Source organism: Lipotes vexillifer, unplaced genomic scaffold (assembly GCF_000442215.2).
Source record: "Lipotes vexillifer unplaced genomic scaffold, Lipotes_vexillifer_v1.1 scaffold1503, whole genome shotgun sequence".
NCBI lineage: Eukaryota > Metazoa > Chordata > Mammalia > Artiodactyla > Lipotidae > Lipotes > Lipotes vexillifer.
Genome location: NW_006772915.1, coordinates 679,836 through 700,269, shown reverse-complemented (window position 1 = coordinate 700,269; position 20,434 = coordinate 679,836). Strand labels below are relative to the sequence as shown.

At 57.6% G+C, this 20,434-nt stretch overlaps 1 protein-coding gene across 2 annotated transcripts in view; it reads left to right on the top strand.

Annotated features, from left to right (window-relative positions):
- Nucleotides 1–19,493, top strand: part of RGMA (repulsive guidance molecule BMP co-receptor a) — a 44,040-nt gene extending 24,547 nt beyond the window's left edge. For both annotated transcript variants that reach the window (XM_007447935.1, XM_007447936.1), the window contains 2 exons: nt 10,716–11,233; nt 18,756–19,493. In XM_007447935.1, the coding sequence (XP_007447997.1) occupies nt 10,716–11,233; nt 18,756–19,472 (1,235 nt within the window). In that variant the 3' untranslated portion in view covers nt 19,473–19,493. The remainder of the gene's footprint in view (nt 1–10,715; nt 11,234–18,755) is intronic.
- Nucleotides 19,494–20,434: the final 941 nt, after the last annotated feature.

Sequence of the window (20,434 nt, the reverse complement as noted above, 5' to 3'; positions counted from 1 at the left end):
GGCCTGCAGGGCAGAGCCCTGGCTCCCAGGGCGGGCGGGATGTAAAATCCTGCAGATGGTTGGTCCCTTTGGCCCTGAGGATGAGTTGGAGAGTTAGGAGAGGATCTATGGTCTTCTGGTTTAGAAGGGAAACCTCTGCAAGGTTGGAGGAATTGCTAGCAGTCACTCCAGTGCCCAAAGGAGAACTCGGGAGAGGTGATCCATGGGCTCAGATAAGGTTGCTCCATGAGATGGGGAACTGGGGTCCCGGGTCTCTGTGGAGGTGAGAGGATCCCTTGGGGACCACTTTACATGTTGGAGATCCTATGGTTCCCGCTAAAATTTCCCTCTCGGGTGCAATGTGCAAGGCCCTCAGCAGAAGTGGGCAGAAAACCCCAATTTATGTTTGGTTGAGTGATTGGGGGTGCCATGCCGGTGTAATGCCTGGCTACACTCAACCTGCCTAAAATTGAAGGCACTGTTTCTTCTAGGGTAACCAACTCATCTCAGTGGACCCAGGACTTTCCACTGTTTTAGAATTGAGAGTCCCGTGTTTTTAGACGCCCTCTGAGTCCTGGGCACACCAGGATGGTGGGTCTCCCTAGACTCCCCTCCTGTCCCCTGGACTAGTGCCTGGCCTGTGTCTGTTAGACCCCACTGCCCAGAACCGTTAAGTCCTGGGTGTGAAGTGGCCTCTCCCTTCTGTCCGTTCACCTGGCGCTGGGCCTCCTTCCTCCACCCTTTCCTGCCTGTTCCCGATGTCACCTGCAAGCAGTTGAGCTTGGACCTGCCTCCCAGGTGCCCCACCCTCACGCTCCAAGTTGCCAAATGAATCGCTCTAAAACTCCTGCTCAGGCACTCACAGCTCTCTGTGGCCCTCTTTGGAGCATCCAGAAGGGAGGACCCTCTGGCATCTGGTCCCACACTCATCCCTGGCCTCATTCCCATGGCCTCATTCCCTGGCATGTCCCCCGGCTCGGGGTCTCTCCTGGTCTCCCCATACTCTGTCACCAGCCACCACACCTTAACGGTGGGCAGCCCCCAGGCCTTGCTGAGGCCCCTGGCCACTTTGGAATGGGAATGCCCACTAGATTAAAGCCCAAGGCCAGTGCCATCTGTTGGGGTCCAGTGCCGTCCCTCCAGTGACCTGGGCACCTGTCACCTTGGCTGCTGACGCCTGTGCTTCCTCTTGGCCTTGTTGCTTCCTGGGTCTTGGGTTTTTCGTCCTCTTCTAAATCACCGGAGCTGTTCATAAGGGCAGGAACCCCATTTCCTGTTTCTTTACACCCTTCTCCTTGCTCTGCACCCCAAACACACCCGGCACAATCCTGGAAACTACAGGACCCTTGGGTTTTTTGTGTGTCTGTTTGTTTTCTGCTCAACAGGCAGAGACCACAGGGTTTGGGGGGGGTGGTGGAGGGGGGGTGTCCAGATACCCCAATCTTTTTTTCAAAAAATTTGTTTCTGCTTATAAAGACAATACTCATTTTTAAATCTAAAGGCTGAAAAGGATAAATAAGAAAATGAAATTAACGCAAATTCCAATCTCCCACAGACTACCATCACTAATTGACATTCATGAATAACCTTCAAGGCATAATACCTTCATATTGTTTTCTCCAAAATATGACCATTTGAAGAACAACAATTTTTAAAGCTCTTCCGTTTATTGAGTGGCCACATACACCAGGCACTCTGCTAAATACTTGAAATATGTCACCTCATGAGATGGTCACCCCTCGCCTGTGAGCATCATTCCCTCTGTATCGATGAGGAACCAGAGGGTCAGAGAGGTTGCCTGACATCGCACAACTTAGTGGCAGAGCCAGGAGTAGAGCCCAGACCCCTGCCCTTTTCCATATACCAGATTTTGGGTAAACACTCGTTAAACGTGCTACGTAGCATTTTACACTTTGAGCTATGTAGCGTATAAGGCTTTAACGTGGGGGAAAAAGAATAAGAAACTTTGGAGATATAATTAGACAGCAGAATGTAGAGTGACCACACTCTTCCATGGATCTCACCTTGTTGCCTCTTCCCAAAGGCGCTCTCTGCTCCCTGTCTATCCCTGGCTTAGCATTCCAAAGCACATGCCACCCAGCCGTAGGTTGGGAAAACAACTTTGGCAGAGCTGTCATGGTGCAAATTTTCCCAAGTCAGATTTGTGTCTTTGGGGTTTTGCTTATTTATTCATTTCACTCACCACTTCACCTGGGCAGTCAGAATACCGAGACGCCTGTTAAAGTGATCCCTCTGCGCCCAAGTCCCTGCAGAAAGGAGCCCATTATTGTTCCCCATGCTGAGGAATGTTCCATGAACACGGGCTCACGCTCGTGTGTGCACCAGCCAGGCGTGTGCCTTCCCAGTGCATGAGGAAGGTGGAGGAAGGCCTGCCTGCACATGGAAGTGAGGGAGAAAAGCCACTTCAAATGAATTTTGACCCGGAGCAACCACGCAGATGAGCCCAGGGTTACTAGAGGCAGGACCAGAGTGGAAAATTAGCACCTCTAGAGCCAGTCCTAGACTCAGGAAAAGGGGTTACGCCTCCAAGTAGGAAGCCCAACTGCTCGCCTACAAGCTTCATTTATACCTGAAAAGTGATGTCTTTGCCCATACCATCCTTCTCGTGGAACCCAGAGTCGCTTAGTTCTCTGCCCTAAGGCAGGGTGGTCTTGGCATGGAATCCTGTGCCCGGCCCCTTCCCGCCATGGGCCCCTCTAACCCAGAGGAGCCCTCAGCTGCCTGACTGACAGGGCTGCTTGTGGCCTTGGGCCCGAGGGTGAGCACACGTGCTTTTTAACGTTCTCTCGGCTGTTGATCTGGCTCCGTGTGGCTCCAGTGGGTGTGCCCGTTTCCTTGGCACTCGGCCTGGTTTCTTGCAGCGACTTGGCACGTGTGGAGGCTGGGACAGAGCAGCCTGGCTGGGTGTGACGAGGGGGCAGCGCCTCCTGCCTCAGCTTGGTGAGTGGCACTCGGCCACCTGTGCCCACACTTAGCAGTGAGTTAACCACTGCTCCCCCATCTCCCCTCCTCCACTCCCTAAGCCAATGCAGATTCTCTGAGAAGCTTCCTCCTGCCCGGGGCTTTCTTCTCGGGTAGGCAGGTCCCTGGAGGAAGCCCCTGAGAAAAGTCCCAGTGCTCTCAAGGGGCGAGAGACACTTTGGAGTCACGGGCTAGGTTGGTTCCTTGGAACATTCTTAGGCTGAACTGGGAGCAATGCCTTTGAGGAAAGCTGATCGCTTCTGGCTGCCTGTGGGTTAAGTAAGGTAGGGTCGGCTGCACCTGGTGAAAAATCCAGTCCCTTACCTGGGTGTGTTCCTCTCGGTACCTGACGCCAGAAACCTGGATGGAGCGACACAAACCCGGCAGCCACAGGCATCTCTCAAGCAAAGAGACTCCAGAACACTGCCCCGGCAAGAGCTTGCCAAATTCTGGCGCTAGATCCATCCACTGTCCCCTCCCAGCTTCGGTGCTAAGGAAAAGGAGAGGGTGGAGAGTGGTCCGCTGCTTCTGCTGCTGGTGCCCAGCCTGGGGCTCCCACTGGGCGCAAGCACATTTCCCACCTCTTCTGGGACCCACATCCCAACTCGTTGCTAAGACATCGGCGCTGCCTGGGACAGGTGGGCCGTGAGGACAGGGGGCCGGGGGAGGCCGTCTCAGGCCTCTGTGCTGCTCCTTCCACAGAGGCTGTGCAGTGAATTCTCTTTGAAGCTGCCCTCCCTCTGCTCTGCCTGCTTCTATCCTAATTAAAGCCATCGCCTCTTAATGTTATGCCACTTCCTAAAATAGTCTTCTCATCATGCCAGGTACTTACTGAAGATTATCCAGCGGGCTCCCCATGGTCAGCGGGATCTGGTCTGAAATCCTTAGGCTGGCGTATCGGGGTCCAGTCAGGAAAACAGAAACCACGTGGGGTATTGCCACAGAGGGAACCTGATATAGGGGATTGTGTCTAGATGGGCGTGGGAGGACAGAAGAGGCCACAAGGGACCACGGAGGCACACACAGAGTTGCAGGAAGCGACTTCCACTCCTGGGGCTGGAGGCACAAAGGGAAGAGGACCTTGGGGGCCCAGGGCTCGGAGGAGGGCTGCTGCCTGGCTGGTCTGGCTACTTCGGAGCAGCGGCTGGAGGGGAGGAAGGGCCGGGGCTGGGTGGTGGTGCTAAGGTTAACCTGGCTGGGCCTCGTCTAGTGCTCCCCGGTGGTGCAGTCTAACAGGGAGCTGGGTGAATGGGGAAACGGGGTTTGCTGCATCCCAGCCCCACACAGAGCGGAGAAAACAGTTTGAAGCTGAACGACATTTGCTTCATCGCCGGCTTTCACTTGGAGCTTTCGTGCCTGGCCCCAAACTTGCGGCCACACTCTCAACCATCCGGCATTTCACCTCCGGCCAGTCCCAGCAGTTCTGGAGCCACTTGGGCTTCTGGACCTCTGCCCTGCATCACCTGTCAAATCCCACTGCCCTTCAGGACCTGGTGGAAAGGCTGCTTCCCTGATACCCTCTACGCCTCCATCCTTAAGTCTCTGTTCAAATGAACTGTGTCTTCCCTGCATCCCGGTGGTCTGTGTAGCTGACTCCACCTGAGCACAGAAACCAACTGGGGCTTGTTCGAGGAATGGCAGGAAGCACCGTGCCTGGCACCTAGTGGGGTCCAGAACCTTCAGCAAGTCCATGAATCCAGGCAGTGACCCTGCGAACCACAGAGGCAAAACCAACGTGACTGTAGGGCTTGCCTTCAAACGAGCCTTATACTTCTTTAAGAAGAGGCAGGTTTTTCTCTTTCCCGGCTCACCCCACCCCTCCTACACGGCAACTGAAACCTGATCTAATCCCTTTGCACGAGGGTAATTTATTGGTCTATTGGGCTTTTCTTGGTGGCAAATTGCATTGTCTTTATTCCTGGGTTCAGGCTGAGGAACGGCTCCTGCATTCCTAAGACTCCTTTCTCAGGGCCGAGCCTTCACACCCCGTGGCGCTCAGCAAAATAAGTTTTATTGGGCTTCTTTGTTATGCAAACAAGCCGGTAATAATCAGGCTATTATTCTGAAAGATTGCGCTTGATTAACAGTTCAAAGGAGGTCTCTGAAAGCGGCTAATGCCGCGCTGGTGCATAAATATTTTCATCCTGCCTGGGTTGGTGCAACTGCAGCTTCCAGCTCCTGGCTGCCGCAGCCCACCCCCTCACCCGTCCTTCTGCTCCGAGAGGAGCTGGGTTGCCATTTAAAGGAAGAGAATTAAGTCAGGCAAGTCGTGTGTGGCTGTGATTTCTCTCTGCTGCATCTCAGACCATGAGGAAGGCAGTCTGGACCCCACCTCCTGCAGAAGTGAAAGGTTACAAATGTGGGGTGCCGGAGCACAGATGCTTTGAGCGTAGAGTGTGGGAGTCAGAGGATTCTCAGGGGATTTTCAGGCAGGAGGTGGCACCATAGCTGGGGCGTCGATGGTTGACAGTTCAGTGAGGCCCACCGAGAGGAGTGGCCAGAGGGTGAGACCAAAGAAGGTGACACAGGGAAGCCAAGGGGCCATCTCCAGTATTTGCAGGGTTACATTTGAGCCTTTTCTGTGTGGCTCTAGAGAAGGGCCAAAGCCCCACGGATCTCCCTGGGGGGCAGTTGTGGGTCCACAGCTGGAGCTGTCCAGAGCAGGAGGGGCCAGCCCTGCCCAGCAGAGTCCCAGTGGCAGTGGAAGCCGGACGCCCACCAGGCAGGGATGCTGCAGGCAGATTTCCTGCCATGGGGGCTGGCTGGAGGTACAAACTGGTGACCTGTGGCATCCCTCAGGCCCCAGGTTCTAAAATTCCATGGTGCCCCTTGGGAAGCCCACATGGTGTTCGGTCGCCAAGTGATCATTAGATAAAGTGATCTTAACAAAGTCAATTGCACAGAGAAGTGGGAGCCCTGGCCCTAACTGCACAAGTTGGGAGCGAGTGGGTCCAGTGGTTGCCCAGGGTCACACTGAAAGCACCAAGGAAGCCGCGCTCAGAAAAGCTCTCTACCTCTTCTCACTCATACAAGTTGCAGTAAGATGTTTCAAACTCTCGGACTTTCCTCTGCTTCCTTCTTCCGTGAACACTCACATCAGAAAAGCCCAAGGTTTACTGCCTGGAATTCAGGTCTTTCTTTTTTCTTTTATTTTCTTTTTTTTTTTTTAAGATACAGCATATAAAAATCAGCCCCTCTGGGGTCTCTTTGGCAGGTGACGCCACAGTCCAGAGCTTTTCCTTTTGATGCTGGGCCAGGTTACGTTCAGGTCCCTGACCTGGGTTGGGGAGCCTTCAGCCTATGACTTACTGGAGTGGAACACAGGGTGGCAGGATGACTCGCCACCCGTGGGGACTGTCCAGCCCTGGCATCCCCAGCACCCTTCCCTGAGGCCCCCAGGAAATGATGGCAGACGGGCCTGGGAGAGCTGCATTACCACCTGGAGAGAGGGCAGAGGGGATCTCCCCCAGTTCTGGTCCCAGCTCTCGTTACTCTCAGTGGCCTCTTATACACCATTCCCCCACCCTGATCTGTAGCTTCTCCCTTATGATGGGAGCGCCTGGGGTTCCTCTTAGACCCTTAGGAAGATGTGCAAGGCCTGAGGGTTCGGGACAGCTGGGGAAACCCAGGACATAAGGGAAATGTGGGCCCAGGCATCATGGTCCTGGACTGATCCAGGTGGGCTGCGGGGCTGGGCCTTTGGGTGTGAGTGGGCAGTGGGTAGGAAGAGCTGCCCAGACCCAGCTGATCTGAGTCAAGACAGAAGGGCAGATCGGAGCGCCAGCCAGGGCCCTAACCCGAGGAGGAGGAGGGGGGAGGGCTGAGAGCAGTCCCTGGGATTCACTTAGGGAAGAGGCAGAGGGAGGGGCCGGCTCCCATCCAATGCCCTTCCATCCCCTGCCTGGTGACTTTTAACCGCTGACCTCACAGGGGGGTTGTAACTGTCCCCTTCTGAGACCTTTGTTGGGGACCTTATTTGTTGAGTGCCCACTAGGTCCCAGGCATGCCAAGTACATCTCCTCAAGCCTCAGCAGCTTCTTTCACAGATAAGGAAACTGAGGTCAAGTCCAACTCCCGCAGCTACTCGTAGGGGACAGAGTGGGACTTTGGACCAGACACCCTCCCTCCGGCACACACTCTGCCCGCCATCCCACGCGACCAGCGTCGCCTTCAGATTTCCCCACTTTTGGCCCAGCCCTGGACGATCGCATCGAGAATGTTCTCCAGAGGGTTGAGAAATGGGATTGGCAGGACTTCAAGCTTAGCCCCTCTACCGCCACCGCCCCGCCGGGATGGAGGCCGGAGGGAGGCCCTGGGTGCGAGGGCAGCGGGAGAGCACCCCCTGTCGCCGCCTGCGGGTGGTGGGCGGAGCTGCCATGCGCCCTCTGGGGGTGGCCGGTTGCTACCTGTGGCTCAGGAGGCGGGGAGGGAGCAAGGGGCGGAGCCACGGTGAACGGAGAGATGAAAGGCCTTGTCTCCGAGCGCTGACAGCCTGAGTGCCCCGGGCTGCTCGGTGTCGGCAGCTGGGTCGCAGCTGGGCTTGCTCCTCGGGAGGCCGGTCTCCTCACTGCCCCCTCTGCCTGCAGCCCCCCCGCCCCCCACCCCCGAGAAGATGCCCCGTTCACACCTTCCAGACCTGCGGGGGGGCCGGGGGGGGGGTGACGGGCAACTTGGCCCCTCTGTGACTGGCTGTTGAAGAGAAAATGGCCCCCAGAGCACCTGACAGAGATGCAGATCTCAGGCCCACTGGGCCCGGCGGAGGCAGAGCCCGGTGGTTGGTGGGCACATTCGAGGAGCGCGGCTCTGAACAGATCCACTCGATGACCCCAGAGCACTTCAGGGACTCTCTGAGGGCACCGGAGTGGGATTTCGGTCATGCATTCCAGACACACCAGAGAGCTCTTTAGCTGAGACACTGCTCTGAGCCCAGGTGTCAAGGCTGTGCAGGCCCGTTTGGGGGAATAGAGCCACGCATGACAGGGGTCGGGAATGGGACGCCCCAAACGCGTCCCACACTGTGTGCAGGTTGGCCCTGCCCTGGGCAGCATCCCGACCCCAGCCTTCGAGCCCCTGCCCACCCCTGGCTGCACCCTGAGAAACAGGCCCTGGAAACTAGTCGGTGGAGGCAACAACGCGGAGCGTGTGGACCATGGGCCTCCTGGCGGGTGGTGGTCTCTCAGCGTCGCAGCAGGGGTCCTCAGGGAGAGGCTGAAGCCCACCTGTGGCGGAGTGTGCCCTTGAACCACCCAGCAGCCGGTGGAGGGAATCGTGAATGCACCAAGGTTGTCCGAGGTCTTGGCATTGCCAAGGGCCTGGGCTCTCAGGTCTGAGGAGCTGGATTCACATCCTGCTTCCTCCTCACAGTGGAACCTCAGGCAAGAAAGTCAGCCTCGATGAGCCTGGCTCTGCTCTCTGGGAGGCAGGGATGCTGTAGTGCCCACCTGTGAGGCTGCCCGGGGCCCCGAATGAGGTGAGGCCTGCAAGGCCCAGGCCACTGAGCCTAGAACAGAGTTAGCTGGGACTTCAGTCTGTGCCACCCCAGCTTGGCTCTGGTGGAGAACTGAGGCCAGCACAGCCCTGCGTGTGCTGCAGTGGTCTGGCTGTAAAGGGACGGGCACTGTCTTTTCTGTCCTTTGGGCAAGGTGAGGGCCAGAGGGGGACCCAGGGCTGGTGGGCCAGTGGGCAGTGGGCAGAGCCAAGGTAACTGCCACTCAGCACGAGGCCTGAGTCCCTTTGGGCTAGTTTCCTCTGAGATGCCTACCTCCAGAATTCTGAGAAAGCAGAATGGCAGGTCAGCTCACCTGTAATCACCGAGGCTACCGGAGTGGGCATTACGGGGAGGCCATAGACCAGAGGTGGAGGGTTGGCAGCTGCAGCAGCCAGTTCCCCTGACCTGTGTTCCTCCACACTGCTTGTTCTCCATGGCATCCTTTCCACACACACCCCCACCTCGAGGCCCCCTTTACCATCTCCCACTCAGGCCACAGTAGCATTTGCCACCCACAGGGATGTTGGGCCCTTGGGCATCTTCTGCAGGTTGGGAAATCATGAAGATGGCGAGGCCAGAGAATCTCCTAGCCGCCTTTCAAAGGAGACCTGAGCCAGGAACATGGCTCTGTGGGAGGGCGACCACACAGGGGGTCTCCCTGGACGGGCACCTCTAAACAGCGGTCACCACCTATCATTTACCAGATCTGCTTCTTTAGGTCAGCTTCAACTTAAAATGGGAAATCTGTAGCTCTTCTATCAAATCTGTTTTATTTTTCCTAATACATATTTAAATATGTGACTTCTCAAGTGGAAAGAAAAATGCTCACCCAGATACCTCCTGAAATGACCTTGTTTCCCGGAGGTGTGACAAATAAGGTCAAGTTAGGGGAAAAGCCTGAATTTTAGGACAAGCACCGTGTTTACCAGATATACTTGGGGCAAGTCACATCAGCTCCAGGAGAACAGCGCCCGCACCTGCAGAGGTGCGAGAGCTCCCTGAGCTCGGTGGCCCAGGCATCCAGGTACGGGGTCTGGCAGCACAGACCAGGGCCACACAGGGCAGCTGCCTGGATGGTTCTTTTGCTAACCTGCCCTCGTATACTTCTGTCCCTGCTTTCAGGCACAACTTGATTTTATAGGTAAAAAGCCAGTAACAGAGAAGTAAACTGACTTTTCCAAGGTTAAGAGCCAGATTAGTGGCCGAGCCAGGAGTGGCTGGAGCAAGCGCCACCTTCCCCTCTGTTGATTGGGCTGAGACACCAAAAGCTGCACCTCGCAGCTGGTCTGCTGGCCGCTTTGCACCTGGAAGCCTGTGTAGAAACATCCCTCCTGCTGCCACTTCTGGTCACTACGGGGCCGTGCAGAGGAATCCAGGAGGCCGGGAAAGGGCAGATTCTATGTGTCTAGGTACAAGATGCAGGTGTGTTGAGGTCACAGTTCTCAGGCATGATAATTATCTGTAGCTAATTATCACTAAGGTCTCAACGCTTAAAGTGACCTTAAAAAAAAAAAAAAAAAAAGCATGAATTAGAGCAGATCCAAGGTTGCCACTCAGTTGCCTCCCAGCTTGCTCTCCTGAGCAGGATAATGGGGGATGGAGCTACGGAGACCAAGAGGGAAGCTGCCCTTCATCTGCAGACGAAGTGACAGAACCAGGCCCTCTGTGACCAGGGCTAATATAATGATCACACTAGCCAACATTCATTGAGCTTCTGCTCTGTGCCCGGTTCCGGGATAAGTCCTTTAACACTTTCAGCAACCTCATAGGGTAGATACTATATTACCCCATTTTCTAGGTAAGTAAAATGAGGCACAGAGAAGTTAAATGATTTGTACAAGGTCACACAGTGGCAGAGATGAGAACACATACTGAATAGTGGGGCTTAATTCCCTGCCAGATTTCTTTTGCTGTGCCAAAATTCTTGGCGGTAGTTGTGAAAGTGTCAACAGAGGCCAAAGGCCCAAGGGTGGGCGGAGAGCTTGCGGCGGGTGGTGGCGGGGGGGCTGCGGGGGCTGCTGGTAGTTCTCCGCCAGGCCTTTCAGCCTGCAAGTCCGCAGGCCTAGCCACTCAGGGTCATTACGGCTGCGCAGAAGAATCGAGAAAGTGGGAAAGGCAGGTTCCGCGCCTGCAGGAACTCTTCCAACGCCTGTGATGAGGCGTCCTTTGTCCCTTGCACGTGCCCCGCAGCCCTGGCCCACGGGGGTGGAGGAGGCCTGGGCTCACCACTCCCAACTTGACAGCGCCTCCCTTCCTGTATCCGCAGCCACCTCCTCGTGCAAGATCCTCAAGTGCAACTCTGAGTTCTGGAGCGCCACAGCGGGCAGCCACTCGCCGGCCCCGGACGACGCCCCCGAGTTCTGCGCTGCGCTACGCACCTACGCACTGTGCACGCGGCACACGGCCCGCACCTGCCGGGGGGACCTGGCCTACCACTCTGCCGTCCATGGCATCGAGGACCTCATGAGCCAGCACAACTGCTCCAAGGATGGCCCCACGTCGCAGCCGCACCTGCGCACGCTGCCACCGCCACCGGGGGACAGCCAGGAGCGCTCGGACAGCCCCGAGATCTGCCACTACGAGAAGAGCTTCCACAATCGCGCGGCCGCCCCCAACTACACGCACTGCGGCCTCTTCGGGGACCCGCACCTCCGGACTTTCACAGACCGCTTCCAGACCTGCAAGGTGCAGGGCGCCTGGCCGCTCATCGACAATAATTACCTAAACGTGCAGGTCACCAACACACCGGTGCTGCCTGGCTCAGCCGCCACCGCCACCAGCAAGGTACGGGGGAGGGGGGCCGGGGGTGGTGAGGCGGGTCACGGCACCAGGCCCTGCCGTCAGGAGGGCCCGGACTTTCCTCCCCCCGACCCAGACGCCCCCTGACCCGCCATGTTCCTCTCGTCGGTAACTGAGCAAATTATTTAGGAAGGAATGTTCTGCACGTTCTTTGTCGTCAGGTGAACAACCCTGGAGCCACCTCGGCCCTTTGCCCAGAGTGCGGTGTTTCTCAAACTGCTGCTGTACACCGTCCACTAGGGGTCTTTGAAATCAGCCTTCTGGCGTCAGAAGCTAGCACACAGGCATAGTTTGGGGGTGAGTCTGGGTTGGGGGGCGCAGGGTAGGTTAGTCAAACCTAGCCTATATTAAGGCAGTTTGTGAATGCTTTCCAAGTGCAAGAGTAAACGTTTAGGAAACTTAGTTTCTGTTGTGTGCGTTTGTTCATGTGCGTGCACATTGGGTCTAGCTGTAAATAAGATGGATTTCTTACTAGGGTTAATAGTCCAGAAAGTTTAAAAACACTCCCAGAGCATTCAGTTTCAAACTTCTGGGATAGACTTTTCTTGCCCCAAACCATATTTTCGTAGAACTCCAGTGTCAAATCCCAATAAAGAGGAGTCGATATGCAGGTATGTTTCTGTCGTTATCATCACGGAGCTTACTGTCCAGTGGGAGTCAAACCCCGCCCCAGACAAGCGGACCCAACAGCCTCCTGGAGGTGACGGTCCTGCCCAGGGGTTCTCATTGTGGCTGCACATTTACGAACCAAGTGGATTTTAGATGATAGTGGTTCTGGGCCCCCCAGGCCTCTCTGACACCACATCTCTGGGTGGGGGTCAGATGTGTTCTTTCTTTAAAGCCCCCAGTGATTCTGGGGCATGGAGGGAGTTGAGGACGCTGGTTGGAGGCCACGGCTGCTGGATGCTGCTGGGGCCGGTCGGGGCTGCAGGGTACCATCCTGCCCTTTGTCTCTGTCCCACACCGACACAGTAAGGCTGCAGCCTCAGAGCAGAGAGGGCCGTGGTGTCTGGGCACAGGGAAGATGGAACAAGTGAGGACAGGGCATCAGCCCACTGAGCACCCCCAGGGCCAATCATGCAGCCTGTCTGTCCAGGGCAGCTCCATTTAATGCATCCAGAACCTGAGGCTCTAAGAGGGAAAGTGGCCTCCCCACCCAAAGTGCATTCGGCTGGGAGCCAAGCTGGGATTTCACCGGAGCCAGGGGACTCCAGAGCCCAGCGTGTTCTCACTGCCAGGAGAGGAGGTTCCCATCTGGAGCCCCGGAGGCCACCGAGAGCCAATCATCTTCTGACCCAAGGAGGCTTCAGTGTCTGGGTGGCAGGACTCAAGTCCTGCTCACAGAGCCACAGCCAGAGGCAGCCATGATGCGGCCCGTGGCCCAGGCAATGGGACATTCCTGTCCACTCCAGATTCTCCCTCCCAGTTTTCCAGGAGGGTCTCCCGTGACCTAACATTCAGACTCAGCCGGAGAACGTGGTCTCAGGTCCAGGGGGCTGGTGGATGATCAGAGTCCCGGCCATGGGGACAACTCTACCTCCCTGGGGCCTGGGCCACCAGAGCCCCTGGAGTTTCCGGTTTGGCAGCTGGTCTGTTTTCCCAGGAAGAGCACGTTGCAAGGCAATGTGTGGGGCAGTGCCAGGCTGGCCCACAAGGGCGTTTCTGTTCCTTCTCGTCCCTCCATGCCCCAGAGGAGGACACTGAGGTGACCTGGCAGCCAGGAAAATTCCTGCCACCTCCCTCTGCTCCGGTGGCCCTTGCATGCCCACAGGGGTCTCTTCCTGGGACCAGCTGCTGGGTAGGAAACAAGCAGGCCTTAGCCCCATGGATGCTCTTACAGGCCTTTGGCACTAGGCCATGAAGCCTAGTGGGCAGCAAATTGCGGCCAGGGCTCCCTCCTCCCCCTGCCCCCTCTCAGCCCTCCACAGACTAAGGGGGGCCCGAATCAAGGTACCGGCCACCTTCTCTGCAGCGACCGCCTTCATCTACCCGCCTCCCTCCCTAGAGCCAAGATAAATGAATGCCTGGAGCCTGAGGCTGCGGCTTCTAAATTCAGCAGCAAACACACTGTGGAAGGGGACCCCGCCTCCCTGTCCCAAGCTGGCAGGGGGGCGCACAGGAGGTCTGAGGGTGTGAGGGGTCTGCGGACCTCAGGAGGCCTACCCCTCCTGACAAGGGTGGTGTAAGCATCAGATGTGATAACAGACCTGGGAGGAATTGTGGTTAGTGACCAGCCAGGGGGGCTTGCTGGCCCCTTTGACTGGGGGTGAAAGCTAGAGAAGGAGCCTTTGGGTCACATACTAGTGGGTCCTGCAGGCCGGGGTGAGGTGCCTGGGCTTAGAACCCCTGGATACCACCCTCGGCTCTCTATCGGCATACAGTGGGACCCTGAGCTCAGCGAGACCATCCACAAACCAAATGGCTTATTCATTCATTCATTCATTCATTCATTTGTTCTTGTATTCCATTCATTCACTTAGCCCACATTTTTCAAATGCTCACTCTGTTTCAGGCTCACTGCTGGGCACTGTGGCCAGCAGAACTGCCCACGTAGGCATGGGAGTGCCTCCCTTCCTGTCCCAGCATGAAGCTTCCAGAAGAGTCTGGGGCTCTGCAGCAGAGCTCCTTGATCAAGCCAGCCCATTTCCGCGGTGACCTAGGGCCACCTTGATCTTCCCAGCAGGTGAAGAGTTTTAGCAGCCTTCTCTTATCTCCCCATCAGCCAGGAGGCAGCACAAGGCTCTGCTGGAGGCCAGGCAGTGACAGGCTCCGTGTCTGTGGCCAAGCCAGTCTCAGGCCTCAGCGCCGACTGGGGTCTCATGGTACCCGGGTGAGAGACATGGGTGGCCGTTTCCCCAGTGCCCTCGGCCTGCCTCTGCCCGTTCTCTTGGGCCTCCATTACTCAGGTGTGTATGTTCCTTCGCTGATTCAGAAAACATTGACCAAACAGCTCTTCTGTGCCAGCCTCTGTGCTTGGCGACGCCTCCATCTCAGCAGCTCCCAGGCTAATAGTGGAGCACAAAGATAGCCACAGGATCCTGGTAATGGGTGCTGGGGCAGCAGGATGCTGAGGGTCTTGGGCCGGGGGACTGGCTCTGCACAGAGCACTGGGGAAGGCCTCCCGCCTGCCCTTGCCCTGAGCTTGCCCCCGAAGGACAGGACGGGAGGGGGCAGCAGCAGAGCCAGGCAGAGTGTGGGCTCTTATCCCCGAGGTGGTAGAACCTGGGCTTTTGTGATTTCCCATCCCCTCAGCCGTGGTGCCTTGCCCAGGAGCACGGTATTCTCATTGTCCAACCCTGCCTAGCCCTCTGTTCTTGTGGAGGGTCGAGATCTAGTGTTTTCCAGCCCAAGCTGACATTTCAACTTCCTGTTCCCGTGGGACTGCCTCCCATGCCCACCCCCTGCTCTGTCTTCCTCTTTCTGGCAGCGCTGGTGGCACCCCGTTTTGAGCCTCAGGCAGGAGAGGAGCTCGGATCTCGGTGCCTCCCCCCACGGCGGCCCCCTTGCATGTTCCCCGTTGCACTTCCATTCCATCACACAGCATCCTTCATCCGCTTAGTCTGCGACATCACCTTCCACCCCCGCAGTGTGAGCACCGTGAGGACAGGGGTCTTGGGCTGTTTCCTCCCCTCATGTGGACACAGCCCCCAGCCCCAGGCCTGGCACACAGTTGGCGCTCCATGAATAGTTCTGATGACACTCGGGCTCTGCCCTGTGCCCAGCGGTGGAGAGGGCGCGAGCCCCTCGGGGAAGGGGGGCAGCCGAGGCGGGAGCGGCAGCCACGCCAGTGGCTGTGTGGGCAGTGAGCCGCCTGGCTTTCGACAGGCCCCCTTCATGCTGTTCCTTGTGGTTGAGTCCCTGGCACCGGTGCCAGGAAGAGTCAAGCAGCCTGTCAGCCTTCCAGGAGACTGTCTCCGCAAGAGATGGCGGTTAGAGCGAAACCAGCCTTTCCTGTTCCAGGGAGGCTGATAGCACTGGGAAAGCCACCCCCCTACTCCCCCACCCCCAGTGTCTGTGTGGCCCTGCACACCAGGCAGGGACACCAGAGCCCCTCGTTGCATGCCCCTCCCCCCATGGCAGGACCACCCACTGCCCAGACCACCCCGGCTGGCCCACCTCCCGGCCCCCCGCAGGCAGGCAGGCAGGCAGGCAGGCAGGCAGGCAGGCAGCCTCATCAGGGCAGGAGCCTAGGATGGAGACAGGAAGCAGCAGGAGGTGGATCCCTGTGAAGTCGCCACGTTCATAGGTCTGGGCAGTGAAGGAGCGGCAGTTTCGTGGGGTTCGATGATGCGTGGGGCTAGGGGCAGGATGGAGGGGCTGCAGCCACCCTGGACATCCCACAGCGAAGCAGAAGAGCCTCGTCCCGGGACCAGCCTGTGACCTCCAGGGAGGAGACGGGGAAGCAGAGCCCCGGGCTCAGGGAGCTGTGCACGCGGGCCTCCCGCAGTAGCCCGCTGTGGCCTCTGGCAGGGCCTCCGGCTCTCGACCTCAGAGCACCAGCCCCTCCTCGTGTCCTATGAAGACCGCGCAGAGTGCCCCCTGCACAACCGTCAGGCCCCACAGGTGCGGTGCCTTGGCCCCAAGACTTCTAGGGCCACGAGAAGGCTTTCCTTCCTTTTAAAGTCAGAAGGAAAAAACCAACATGATCCAACCTAGACTATATTAGTCTTTACACCAATGCAGTCCCAAAATGTAGCGTCTTTTTTTTTAAAGAATTTTGCTGGCGTATAGTTGATTTACAATGTTTTGTTAGGTTCAGGTGTACAGCAAAGTGAGTCAGTTATACATATATCCACTCTTTTTTGGATTCTTTTTCCATATAGGTCATTACAGAGTATTGAGTTTCCTGTGCTACACAGTAGGTCCTTATTAGTCATCTGTTTTATATATAGTAGCATGTATATGTCAATCCCAAGCTCAGCCACAAATGTAGTTTTTAATGTTTCTGACGGAGGAAGGGACCAAGCAAGGCCCAGGTGCCCTGGAGTTCCCAAAAGTCATACTGTGGCCTGCCCCTCTCGGACTTCCTCTCATCCTTACATCTCTCAGGAACGGGGTGAGAAGGGCTGGGGTCTTCTCTGCGTTCCCTCTGAGGGCCCCTCGTACACTCCCTGCCTGGTCACCCCTGAGCTTTATACTGGCGTGAGGGGACGCACAGAGCAGCCGTGAAACAGAGCCGGCGACACCTCCAGCCCAGCTCTTGCTACTTTGTGGGTTTGCTCAGCCTAGAACTTTCTGCAGCCCCTAGGCTGCCCCTCTCCAGTCTTCAGGCGTCTCAGCACCTGCTCCTGGGGCCCCCAGCCAAGGCCACTCCCTGCCGGCTTCCCGCTCCTGGCTGTGTCCCCAGCCACCCCGGAACTGCAGCCAGACACACTCCCTGGCCTGTGCCCCACCGGCACCTCCCCCTCCGCCTGTCTTGGCCGGCCTCTCCCTGACCCTCCTGCCTGAGCTGAGGTCCTGTGGCAGCTCTCCCCGCCTTCCCTTCCCCATCAGAGCTGCTTTGGGTTTCCTCTTTGGTTTCTAGCAAGTCTGGGGCCTCGCCTTTGTCATACACCCACTGTTCGGCCAGAAATTCCCCTAGTGCTTTGCCGCATTGCCCTCAACCCCGAGAGCTGTCCAGGCCATCTTCGTGCCCCTCAGCTGCCACGTCCCCCTGGGGTGCCCAGGCAGAGAATTCAGCCACGGCCGACCATACATGTCGTCAGCAGCCCCCCGCCCTTTGCTAGAGCCCCTTCGGCCTACAGACGTTATGAGGAGGTGTGGCACCCCAGCTGGTGAGGCCTTTCTTCTCCAGGCTTGGTGGCGGGGATGAGGGGACAGGGCCTGGGAATGGTGGCTGGGGGCCGTGAAGAGGTTGGGGCCGGGCCGGAGGGGGATGCTTTTAGCGGGACGTCCCAAGAGGCCTGGGCACCATATTGCCCCCATCGCCCCGCCTCCCTCCCTAGCTTCAGGCTGAGAGTCCAGCAGGAACGGGGCGGGGGCGAGTTTCCCAGTTTCACTCATGTCACCACCCCATCTTCCTGGTTAGGGTTACGGAGGAAAAAACAGCCAGACGTCTCACCCAGGGTGACAAGGGGAAACACATCACTCCCCGGACTGTTGGTCTCTTGTCCTTCTCTCAGGCCTCCCACCCTAAGACTTTTTGGCAAAAAATGCCCAGGGACTGGAAACCAAGAGCTTAATGCCAGCTCTGCCTCTTGCTGGCTGTGTGACCTTGGGCAAGTCACTTTACTTTCTGAACCCGAATTTCCTCATCTATAAATCCGAGGTAATGTCACCTTCCCTGCAGCGCCACACAGGCCCAGAAGTAATAAATGCAGCGAGTGTGCCTGTGTCTGTGGTTCTCAGGAGGACGGTTAGTGATGGAGCCGCTTAGCCCTCTGCTTCTCCAGTAGCTCAGCGCAACCCCTCACCCCGGCTGCAGGCTCCAGCAGAAATGTGCCTCGCTGCTCCCCTGGCCAGGGCTGCCCGTTAATCTGGAGCCCCCGTCTCCCTTTTGCTGACCGGCACCTCCCTCCCCTCCCTCTTCCTCCTGCTACTGCCAAGGCCTGGCTGGGAGACCCCTCAGGGCAGCCCTGCTGCGGTGGCCTCTGCTGACCTCTGCCTGCCTGCCTGCATGGATTTTGCCTGCTCGTTCTTTCTTTGAACATCAGTCTCTTCTACCTGCTGTTATGTTCAGCCTGTGGCTTATGGTCCTTTGGTTGTGGTCCATATTCGTTTCCTATTGCTGCTGTAACAAGTACCACAAACTAAGTGATTCAAACAAATAGAAATTTCTTCTCATACCTCTGAAGGCGAAAAGTCTGAAATGAGTCTTAAGGGGCTAGCATCAAGGTGTCAGCAGGACCAATCCTTCTGGAGGCTTCAGGGGAGAGTCTGTTCGTTGCTTCTTCCAGGCCTCTGCTGGTGGCCAGCATCCTTCAACTTGTGGCCACAGCCCTGTGGTCTCTGCCTCTGGAAACCCCGCCTTCTCTTCTGCCTCCGTCTTATGAGGACACATGTGATTACATTTAGGGCCCGCCAGGATAATTTCTCCACCTCAGTATCCTTAACCTAATCTCAACGGCAAGCTCCCATTTGTCATATAAGGTAACATTTACAGGTTCCAGGGATTAGCGCCTGATCTCTTGGAGGCCATTCTTCAGCCTACCTCAGTGGATAACGACCTTTCATTTTTAGTTAGCCATGCTTTTCTTTTTATGGTTCCTCTCTGTATATAGTAAATGAGCTGGTTTTCTATTTAGGAAAGGAGTATAAAGTTCCCTTTCTAAGTCAAAAAAGTTTTTAAGCAAAAATGCAAATTGTTTTAAAGAAAAATATTAAACGCGTAATAGGGCAGGTGGCACTGCACAGTGACCACAGTGGGGAAGGGGCGGTCTGGGACATCCTGGGGGCTCTTGCCATCCCTCCGCTCAGTCCAGAGCATTGTAAGTCTGGGGCTGGGCCTTGTCCCCTCCACATTTCCCGGCACTGCCTCACCCCCTCTCTTTGCCCCCTTGCCCCACAGCTCACCATTATCTTCAAGAACTTCCAGGAGTGCGTGGACCAGAAGGTGTACCAGGCCGAGATGGACGAGCTCCCTGCCGCCTTCGCCGACGGCTCCAAGAACGGCGGCGACAAGCACGGGGCCAACAGCCTGAAGATCACCGAGAAGGTGTCGGGCCAGCACGTGGAGATCCAGGCCAAGTACATCGGCACCACCATCGTGGTCCGCCAGGTGGGTGGCTACCTGACTTTCGCGGTCCGCATGCCCGAGGAGGTAGTCAACGCCGTGGAAGACCGGGACAGCCAGGGCCTCTACCTCTGCCTGAGGGGCTGCCCACTCAACCAGCAGATCGACTTCCAGGCCTTCCGAGCCGGCGCCGAGAGCCCCGGCGCCCACAGGCTACCAGCCGCCAGCCCCGCCCCCTCAGCCCCCGACACCTTCCCGTACGAGACGGCCGTGGCCAAGTGCAAGGAGAAGCTGCCCGTGGAGGACCTCTACTACCAGGCCTGCGTCTTCGACCTGCTCACCACAGGAGACGTGAACTTCACGCTGGCCGCCTACTACGCCCTGGAGGACGTCAAGATGCTCCACTCCAACAAGGACAAGCTGCACCTGTACGAGAGGACTCGGGAGCCGCCGGGCCGGGCGGCCGCCGCAGGGCTGCCTCCGGCCCCCTGGCCCCTCCTCGGCAGCCTTCTACTCCTGCCCCTGCTTCCTGTGCTGCTGGAGGCCACCTAGGACCGAGAGCGAGGCGTCCCCGAACTGGTCGGCGGCTGCACGAGGGCCGGTGGTGGCCTCCTGGTGGCCCCGCAGTCCCCGCAGGGGTCAGGAGCCCCAGCGGCCACGTACCTCCGCGCCGCCTTGGGCTGCCTGCTGGCAAGGGCTGGGGGCGTGGGACGTCCCCTCCCCTCCCCCGGGGCCCGAGACAAGGTTGTGGTGACCAGTGCTGTGACGTTTGTGACATAGAGCTGTGCAGAGGGAGAGCTGCCCCTCTCCGCCCGCCCCGCCGTGTGAATGTGCAAATCAGAGCCCCTCAGGCCTAAGCCCTCACCTCAACAGAGACACTGGGCGTGGGCAGAGACGACCTGCCCTCACCCCTGCAATGCACTGAAACAGGCCCGGCTGACTGCTGCACGCGCATCCCGGGCCACCTGCGCCCACCCCACGCACACACACTCGTACACACTCGCACACACAAGGCCGGGGGTGCGGGGGTAGCCTCGAGGCTGGACCCCTGGGCAGGGCATCCTTTCCTCTTGGGCTTTAGGATACCCCCGGGGTGCTGCTTGGCATCTTTAGAAAACTAATGTAACCCTTTGGCCAAAAAGTTGTGCCCTCCTGGTGCCTTCCCGCCTGTGGCCTCCCTGCGAGCCAAGGAGAGACCACCGTGTGTGCCCTGGCTGGGCACAGGCTCAGGCCCCAGTTACCAGGCCCCGCAGGTGGGGGACGACACATGTCATCGGCACGTGCTCTGAGCAGCGCCTGTTCTGGCCCCTTCCTCCACTGCCCATCCTCCTGTCCCTCGGTCCCCACTGTTCTTTGGAAGTCGAGTCTTTGCTTCTAAATGTCTAAACAGAGAGCTAGCCCCTTGATTTCTGTTCCTTCCTCCCCAGCAGGTGGCAAGAGGCGGTGAGCAGGGGAACTGAGGCCGCAGGGTGCGGGCTGGAGACTCAGCGGATGGGGCCAGCTGGCCTGCCCTG